General features: G+C 34.9%; 1 protein-coding gene across 1 annotated transcript; it reads right to left on the bottom strand.

The window, feature by feature from the left end:
- Window positions 1–4,484: 4,484 nt before the first annotated feature.
- On the bottom strand, window positions 4,485–5,802 carry LOC127121996 (uncharacterized). Its single transcript, XM_051052415.1, has 2 exons — window positions 5,696–5,802; window positions 4,485–5,528 (listed from the first exon to the last, which is right to left on the bottom strand). Exons 1-2 carry the CDS (start codon window positions 5,768–5,770, stop codon window positions 4,485–4,487), a joined length of 1,119 nt encoding a protein of 372 aa, XP_050908372.1. The 5' UTR covers window positions 5,771–5,802.
- Between the last annotated feature and the right edge of the window lie 4,354 nt (window positions 5,803–10,156).

Consider the following 10,156-nt stretch of genomic DNA (forward strand, 5'->3'; position numbering starts at 1 on the left):
TCTTATCTTTTATTGCATGCATGAAGTTTTGTGTGATATGTCTAATGCAATAGACATGGGTAGAAGGAGGATCATTTCATCTATTGTCATGGTTATTGTAAGCACTCTCAATGGCAGCATGTCTATCAGAAATCAAACAGAGATTGGCTTATGGAGCCACATGTGTTCTGAGATGTCGAAGAAAGAAACCCCAACCACCAGCAGTTTCACCTTCAACTAGAGCAAAGGCATTGAGAAAGACATTGTTGTTGTCGTCTTGTGCAACCGCCATAAGCAAAGTACCCTTGTATTTTTCGTATAATCATGTTCCATCAATTTGAATAATAGGTTTGCAGAATGCAAAACCTTTGATGCATGGGTCAAACGCCCAAAAGAGACGGTGAAAGATTCTATCTGCAATAACACAGGTTCCGTCTGGCGTCATTGCTGACAATGTCTCCATAATTATTTTATTATTTGTCTAGAGTACCTTTTAATAATATATCAACTTAGTGAAGTGTTTTGTTGTTTCTTTTATAGGATGTTTCAAGGTTTCGTACTCGGGTCCACGAATATGTCCATATGGACCCGATGATTCAACCGTATGTCGAACTCGTCGGTTTATGACATATAAGCAAAATTATATCTTGGTCGGTGGATAATAAATTCATTCTTACGTTATGTGAAAGATGGCATCCCGAGACACACACATTTTGGTTTCCAACCGGTGAGTGTACTGTGATGTTAGAAGACATCTACATGCTATTGGGACTGCCTATTGAAGGTAAAGTTGTAAATGGTAAAACCAACTATGCGAATTCAATTTGCATAGACCTCCAAGATACTGATTTTTAGATGATAACTCAAGAGGTCAAGGTATACTCCTTTCACGCCTTAAGTCATACTATAACAATTTACATTTAGATGAGCATTCTATCAAAGAGACTCAAATAATAAAAACTAGGTGTTACATTATGCTTTTTAATTGGTTCTTTTTTTATTCCCGAAGATAGTGGTTCTAGTATGCATGTTATGTATTTACCTTTACTAATACATGTAGATAGAATAGGAAGTTACAGTTGGGGATCCGCTTGTCTGGCCTATCTTTATAGCTCTTTGTGTAAAAATTCACACAAATACACATCTACCTTTTCTGGATGTGTTGTTTTGCTCCAAGCATGGGGTTGGTCAAGACTACCGTCTCTAGCGTCCGTCAACAACAATCATTTCACATTCTCATATGCACAAAAGTAAGTTGTTTAAAATGCCTATATATTTACTTACTTTACCGATTATTATCTCTAACTAATATTTTTACCTTTATGATGCAGATGATCGGCACGTGGTATGAGTTATAATAGATGTCCAAATTATTTCGTAATAATTTGTTAATTTCTTCTACCAAGTTTATAATCTAACATACATTCACATTTCAATTCATTTGGCGTCCATACCTAAATTTGGATCATGACCATGAAATCAACGAAGAAGACGCAATCGTATGGACTACATGCACACCGATCATAAGATTCACAACTGTGGAGATGCACAACAGTGATCGTGTGAAATTGCAGTTCGGTATGCTTCAACACATCTCAGATCCCCCAGCAAACCTAGGAGAATGGCATTTGCGCAAAGTTAACGACCAATGGAACTTCAACCCATGGCAAAGCTTCGCTAGATCTGAGTGTCGCAAATGGAAGCACCGCCATGACCATGTCTTAACTAACGCAGTGATGCCAAATGAAGAAAAACAGAGTCGTACTTATATGGCTTGGTACATATCGGTTGGTTTTGAGTTCATCGCCGAGGATATGTACCTATACGATCCACGCCAACAAACTTACACACCAGACGCCTCAACATCTAACCCCCAACAACATTGTCAGATTGGCTACACACAACCCCGTATCCGTCAAACTTTTCGTTCCACAAAAAAACAAACATACAACCCTAACATGCCATACACCCCACCTCAATACCAAGAACATACCACATACCATCACCAACAAATAGATCATCAACCAGAGACCCAACATCGCTTCGCACCCAACACATCACCCTACCAAAGTCGCCTTAGCCAAAACACTCAACGATCATTTAACACCAACTGTCCCTCCTCCTACCATAGCCAAGAAGCCCAAACCTCACAAAACTGAAACCTTCAACAACCCTATCTCTACCAAACACCAGAACAATCTTTCCAACTTTTCCTCGACGCATCATTCACATTAATGTCTCCTTTCAACCGTCTCGGTCGCCCACCAACAAGTCAAACACAACTCAACTACTATGGCATGGGTCATGAACTCAGCTATGGGGGTACACCTTCGATGCATACTCAAGACTACGTTGATTTGTCTGACTATCTCAACACGCCATCTCCTGCAGTTGGTAGTGATGTTCCTAGACCCTCAAATGGTCAAACACCAGTGGGGAATCATCAACGTATGTTAGGGTCACGGGTTCGAGTAGCTAGGGGATGTGGGACCGGAGGTCAGTTAGGTGATCCCGGTTATCAATAATAATCTTTTTTGTGTAAAGGGAAACTTATATTAATATGAATTGGTCCGATTTCGAAATTATGTATCACGTAGACTATTTTTGAAAAATAATTACAAAATACATTAAGGTGTCAATCCAATTGGCGCCTCCCTTTAAATCATAGACATAGGCGTCAATTGAATTGGCTGCACCATGTCCCCTAGCCAATCCAATTGGCGCAACACAAATTGGATTGGCGCCTCTTCCTAAAAATATGGTAGTTTGGAGAGAAAAAATTGAAATCAAGATTATTGAGATTCTTTTTGAAAAACTGAATTATTTTAATAAAAAATTTAAAGAATTCAGTATTTGAAAAATTATTTTGAGTGGTCAAACAATCACTATTTGAAAAATTATTAAGTGATCAAATAATCATTATTAAAAAATTTTATTAAAAAATTATGAGATATTAAGAGTAGGGATGGCAATGGGCAGGCTTTGCGCAGGGTATTATAATACTCATTCTCATACCCGCAATTTGAAAAAATCTCTGTGACCGAACCCATATCTGTTTGGGTGCCAAAGTTAGCACCCGTACCCGTGCCCTATGGGTACGTAAGTATTCATACTCGTACTCTATGTAAGTATTCATACTCGTACTCTACGTAAGTATTCATACTCATACTCGTGACACGCATTCCTATTAAAAATAAATAGATCAATTATAAAATATCATACAATTTTAAGTTTATAAAAATATTTTTAAAAAATTCAAACAATTTATTGAAATAACAAACACTTATATTAAAAACGTAATGGCTTAACATTGATATAGGTTTTATAATTGATAGACATATATTTTTATATAATAATATAAATTAATATATATAAATAAAAATAAAATTACATATAATATATAATGTACATACCCACTTTTTTTATAGGTAAACCCAAGCCCCGTACCCATTTTTGTAGGATTTTATCCTATTCAATTCATCTTTGTATCCTCATAGGAAATAATTTTTGACCAATTATCTATTATGCAAATATTGATTATTTGTTGTGCAAATATTAATTATCTACCATACAAACAATAATATGAATTAATTTATTTTATCCTGAAAAACCGATGCCACAAAACATCTTAAAGTGAGTGTCTTTAGTCCTCAACTCAATCAGATAATTATTTTAATTAAAATTTTCCAAAAACTACAAAATAAAAAATAAAAAGTAGAATGAATACCCATTAAATATATAAAGAAATAAAACATTACTAGAAATAAATTTTCTTGGGGTTATTTAGGAGTTTTTTCCTGCCTTGCCCCGCTATTGAAATTTTTTACCCAATATACCCCATTCTGAAGAAAAAAAATCTCAATCTACCCCCTTTTTCAGTTTGGGCTCGTCACTTCAAGTGACGAGCGTATGAAGGCCCAATTTTTTCAGTTAGGGCTCGTCACTTCAAGTGACGAGCGTATGAAGGCCCAAAATACGCTGTGTGAGCTCGTCACTTGAAGTGACGAGGAGATGAAGAATTTTGTTTTTTTTTTTTAATATTTTAAATAGTTTTTTAAATACTAATAATAATTAATATAATTGTTTTTTAAATATTAATTCTATATTTAATTAATATAATTGATTTAATTAAAAATAATAATAATTTTTAATGATAATAAAGAAATTGTGATATTATTATTAAATAGTAAATAATTATATTTGAAATAGTAAATAATTATAGTTTTTAATTGATTTAATTATATAATTGTAGTTATAGCTTTTAATTGATTTAATTGATATAATTGTGATAATTATAGTTTTTAATTGATATAATTGTGATAATTTTTAATTGATTTAATTAAATAGTAAATAATTATAGTTTTTAATGATAATAAAAAAATTATGATATTATTATTTTTGAAATATTAATAATAAAAATGATTAATTGATATAATGGAAGCAAATACATTTTATTGATATAATGGAAGAAATACATTTTATTGATATAATAGAAGCAATACATTTTATCTATAGTGACCGCCTGTTCCACATCTTGTGCCAACTTTTTTGCGTTTTCCCTTGCCCAAGTCTTCTTGTCTTTGTCTTACGGGAGACGGAGATGAGTCGGAAGACAATTCATCAAGGGCGTTTTGTTGTTGTTGTTGACTTTGACGTTGTTGTGATGTGTTAGGAGGCATATTCATAACGTCGAGTTCTTGAACGCCAAAAGAAGACATACTCATTAAATGGTCATCGGTGAGCTCAAAGTTGGGTAGTGAATGTGTGGTTTGTGTGTAGGTTTCGGGTGGGGTGTGTTGGATAGGAGGATAATACACATCATCAGGGTTGTATGTGGGAGTGGGATGTGCGTATGTGGTGTTAGAAGGTTGGGGTTGAGAATGAGGGTTTGAGTATTGAAAGTTGGGTTGAGGAATTGGAGTGTATTGTATGGGTGGGCGTAGGTTGGTTTGTTGTTGATATTGTTGGTTGTAAAAGTAGTTTGTTAGAGGGAGTGGAGTTTGGGGATTATGGTGTTGAGTTGAGGTGGAATAAATGGTGTGTTGTTGGGTGGTCTGGATGTGTTGGTATGTTTGTTGAGCTGAGGATGATGGTTGGTTATGCTGTTGTGGGGGTGATGTTGTGTGTTGGGTTGTGTGTTGGGTTGAAGAAGCTACACGTTGACGGGGATCATCCAAAAATTGTGTCGGAGCAACGTGCATAAAAGGAATTGATAAAAACCAATTCATGTATTCTCTACCCAGCTTAGACTCACCAGTTACCGAGTTTCCTTGTAACACCAAATGCCTTCTTCTTTTCCATTCTTTCAGCTCTTCTTTATTTAAATCTTGCCAATGCGTGTCCCAAGCTTGGACCATAGTCATGTTATGGTGTTCACTTAGACATCTTGGCGGAGACGGTATTTGTTGTTCAAATCCAAATTGGAGTTTGACTCGATCCGTCTGATGCATCTCAACGGTATAGAAACATATGATATATGTTGTTGCACTCCAGACTCGGCTGTCATTATAATCAGGCACTGGATATTGTATGTACGGCCTCCAAATAAACTGTTAAAAGAAATATACCTATTAGAATGTATAAAATAAATAACTTTAATATTATAATTAATATTAGAATGTATACAATAAATTTAAATAAGTTTAATATTATAATTAATATTAGAATGTATAAAATAAATTTAAATAAGTTAAATATTATAATTAATCATTCTTACATCTTTTTCTTCCATGTGTTCTATTGCAACACGGTACCCTTGTAAATGATGTCGAGGATTAGTTCGATAATTCATACCTCGTTTGCACCATCTTGCATATTAAAAAAAATATGTTAAAGGGAGGTATAAATAATTTTGATAAATATAAATTGCATTTAAATGAAAATCGTTACCTTAATGCATAAGGAAATGATGGAACCTCGTTACTAACTGGGGCTATCAATGGTATGCGTGTGAATGCCCATACAGTTAGTAATACCACACATCCTCCTATGCTCTTTACTCCTCTATGGGCCGCCTTGCACATATGTCTATATAATGTAGCCAAACAAGCAGAACCCCAACTGTATGAATTACATTTTTCAAGGTCTCCTACTAAAGGTAACCAAGAAGAATGCAACAAATTGTGACTTTTATCTGGCATTAAAAAGGTAGAAATTAAAAGTAAAATATAAATTTTGCATGTAAAATATTTTCTGCCTCGGACGGGTTAGGGTTATTTTTGAGTTGCGTTAATACTGCTTCTAGCCAAACAATTTTGACAGAAGCCCCATTTTTATCCGAGGCGGTTGGTTCGATTCCCAAATTTTCCATGTAAACGTCATTGGTTACGTTTGTTGGCCCATTGATAGCTTTTCCATGGATTCGGAGACCGAATAACATACTCGCATCCTCTAATGTGATGGTACATTCACCGGTTGGTAAATGAAATGTATGTGTCTCCGGTCTCCATCTCTCTAACAATGCCACAATGAGTTTAGAGTCTACTTTTAGACTTGTAATTTTTGCCACATTCGCAAAACCTGCTAGCTCCAAGTACGGTATTATAACCGCACTTGGTTGAATATATGAATGCGAATGAACCCGAAATTTTCCATCTTGCTGAAATTAAAATAAATAACAATAATGAATATTTGGTCTAATAAAGAACGGAAATAAAAAATGATAAAAAAAACGATAATAAAAATGAATATTTGAATGAGACTTACGTATTCGGCGATGTTTGTCGCCGTCCCACGGTATGATTCGCCCATCCATAGGAAAGACATCTTCAAAGGAAGTGTAGAAATTGAAGAGAGTAAATATTTGAAGAGGGTAAGAATGTGTGAAATAGAAATTGTAGGTAGATGATGAGTAAGAAGTGTAGAAGTATTGAATATTTATAGTGGTAAAATTATAATAAAAAAATTTGGTAAAAGTTTGAATAGTAGAGGATTAGACTCTTGCATTGCATGTCATGCCTGAAAAAAAAAATTGTAAGGCTTCCCTGCAACATGAGATTCCCACGCTGAAGGGAAAACTCAATGTCAATTTCCTGCACCAATGGCTCGTCACTTTGATTGACGAGTTATGCCTACTTCTTCATCCCCTCGTCAAATGGAATGGCGAGTGCTTTCTTTCTCTTCATCCCCTCGTCAAATGGAATGGCGAGGGCTTTATGCCTAGGGTTTTGGCTCGTCACTCCAAGTGACGAGGTATCACATGCCATTTTCAGCACGCGTTTCCCTCTCTCTCTCCTCTATTTAACTTAGAAATAGCATGTGATTTGGATTTTGTTTTATTATGCTTACCAAATCAAATTGATTTTTCCTATAAATACTACTACTACCTCATTTACATTCACCAAATCAAATCCTCAATTTACATTCACACAAAATCAAATTCATATTTCCTATAAATATATCTACTACTACCTCATTTACATTCACCAAACCAAATCCTCATATATATTCTCATTTATATTCACACCAAATTAAATCCTCATTTATATTCACACTAAATTTACACATCCATGGCTCAAAGAAATTTAATTGTTTCTATCCATTCCGAAGGATCACTTTTCACAGATTCAAGTGAGGGATTCTCATTTTGCAATACGAATGTAACTATGTTCAAAATCCACATCAACTCCGACTATCATCATTTAAAAGACCGTATTGAAAAGAAGTTGCAACGTTATGTTGAAGACATCATTTATCATCAACCATTATTTAATGGAGATGATAATACCGTCTTTCACATAATGACACCTGTAAGACCCCAATTTTGTCCCTAAGATCCCTCATGGCATCATATCACATCATTACATTGCCTCAAGGATCATTGTGCACCTTGCCTCCTTCCCTGTGGGTGGGTTATCTTTCTGAGAGTGATTCTTGATCACCAAGCATGTTTTGCATTTGTATATCATTGTTTTTCTTTTTACCACTAACCAAAAGTACAAAAATATGTCATCTAACCTTTGTCTTGCAGATGAAGCAATCACAGGTCAAGACAGTCAAAGGCAGTCATTGAGCAATAGATGGTGGCCATTCTTGAGAATTTGGACCCCACAATCATTCACAAGAGTTCACATGAGTCATGATGTTATTTTGAAGCAAAATCCCAAGTGGTAGAGGCTTGAATTTCATCAGAACATTGTCAGGTCATCTGGAGACCTAGAAAGTCAACAGCAAAGTCAACTGTGGATTTGGAGGTGGGAAGTGATTAGAAATACTTCATTCATGTTCAAACAAGTCTCATTTGACATTTCAAACATCAACATTGAAGAATTTAAAGTCAGGTCAAAACTTTCCAAAAATAGAAAGTGACCTATAATTCAAACTTGCCAAAAATGGAAAGGTTTTAGCCTAACTTCAACTTCAAATTACATCATCAAGAAAGCATCAAATGAAATTTTGTTGAACATGAAAGTTGTATATCTTTCTCTCCCATTTCCAAAAAGTCCAAGATCATCAATTTCTCATGTGTGGTTAAGGAGATATGATCAAAACATGGCAAAGTGTACTTGAAGATTCAAATGGGCATAACTTCTCAACCAAAACTCCAAATTGGGTGGCTCTTTTTGCATTCTTCTTCTTTTGACCTCTAGTTTCCAAATCATGCATTACATTGCACAAATTATATTCACATGAGCATTTGATAATTCATTGGATTTTTGGAGGGAAAACATGAAATTTAAAATTGGTGCATGGCTTGATCTTTTTTCCATCACCATTGGCTCCAAAATGGAATTTTAAATGAAAATGAATAAAATTTCGTGCACTGTTCATGCATGCATTCCATGCATGGGGGTGAAAACCAAATTGGCACTTACACCTTAAAACTCAATTAATTCCATTTGCATTTGGTTTAAGCTTAATTAAACATGATTAGTAGGAGGTATATAAGCATAACCCTAACTGTTTTCAGAGGGAGCTCTCATAATTTCAGATCTAGATCTCAAATTCATCAATTTTTCTCTCAAAATTTTCTTGCAAATCTTCAAACAAGAACCATTTCCATTGCTTGATTATTGATCCTGAAGTGTTGTGGAGTAAGTTTGCACGTGGAATCAAGAGAATTGGTGTTGTATGGAAGCATGCTCGAAGCTTTGAATATCAATGGTGATTTTAGATTTTTGTGAATGCAAGCACAATTGAGCTTCAATCTTCCTTCCAATCACCTCAATAATCATTGTAGAGAAACTGTAAAGCATTGCCAAGGCTTGCAGCTCGTGATTTCCAATTCTGCTCTTCAAGAGGTTACAAATCAACTCTCTTATTTTTTATTTTCCTTGCCATGATATTATAGATCTTGTTATGCTGAGCATTTTGAGCTTTGAATCATGAAATTCCATGCTGTTTTGAGTGAGATATGATTGATTGAATTTTGGATGATGAATCTTATTTGCTTCGATCCGTGCTTGTTTTGGTGTTTTATGTTGAAATGATTATGGATTGTGAATGTGCATTGCATGATGAATCGATTGGTATGCTTTTGGATGATTTCTGGAACATTTTTTTTTTGATCTGGAAATTTCCAGATGAAGATCTTCATGATCTTCATCATGTTCATACCGTTTCCAGATTTCCTGCGAATTTTGCCATGAAACGCATATGTTTTCCTGCGAATTTTGCCATGAGTTCATGTGATTACCTGCGGATTCCAATTGCCATGCACAGCGCGCGCTTTAGGGTTTTGAGGTGATACACAGTCGTTTTGTGTGGCGCGCGCGTTTGAATTCAAATTGTTACCTAATTCGATTCCCATCCGTGCCATATATTCATATGCTTCATTCATTTTTCTCATATATTCCATGCCATGGCTTCATATGTGTTTTTATTTTTTCCTCATCTTGCAAAAATCATATCTAATTGAAAATCAATCCAAAAATTACCAGGTTTTTTGCATTGTGTTTCTTTTTCTGTCTATTATTTTTTCATCATTAATTCCAAAATTGTGCTTGGCTGGATTTCATTTTGTGCTAGGGTATGTGAGCATGTATCCATTTTGTACATTGCCATGCTTATACATTTGTGAAATGCTGGTCTTTGATCCAATGATTCTGAAAATTTGCATGATGAAACTAGACTCTTTGCTGGACATTTTAGTGTTGATTTGGTATTTTTACCATTTATCATTTCTGTTTTATGATCATGCTAAGTTGGTGTGACAATTTGTGTCACACCTTTTGATGTT

Source organism: Lathyrus oleraceus, chromosome 2 (assembly GCF_024323335.1).
Source record: "Lathyrus oleraceus cultivar Zhongwan6 chromosome 2, CAAS_Psat_ZW6_1.0, whole genome shotgun sequence".
In the NCBI taxonomy this organism is placed as follows: domain Eukaryota; kingdom Viridiplantae; phylum Streptophyta; class Magnoliopsida; order Fabales; family Fabaceae; genus Lathyrus; species Lathyrus oleraceus.

Coding starts and splice junctions, on each gene's coding strand:
- LOC127121996 (XM_051052415.1), bottom strand. CDS start 5,770: ATGAATTATCGAACTAATCCTCGACATCATTTACAAGGGTACCGTGTT. Junction 5,529..5,695: donor AACACATGGAAGAAAAAGAT/GTAAGAATGATT, acceptor TTCTTTTAACAG/TTTATTTGGAGGCCGTACAT.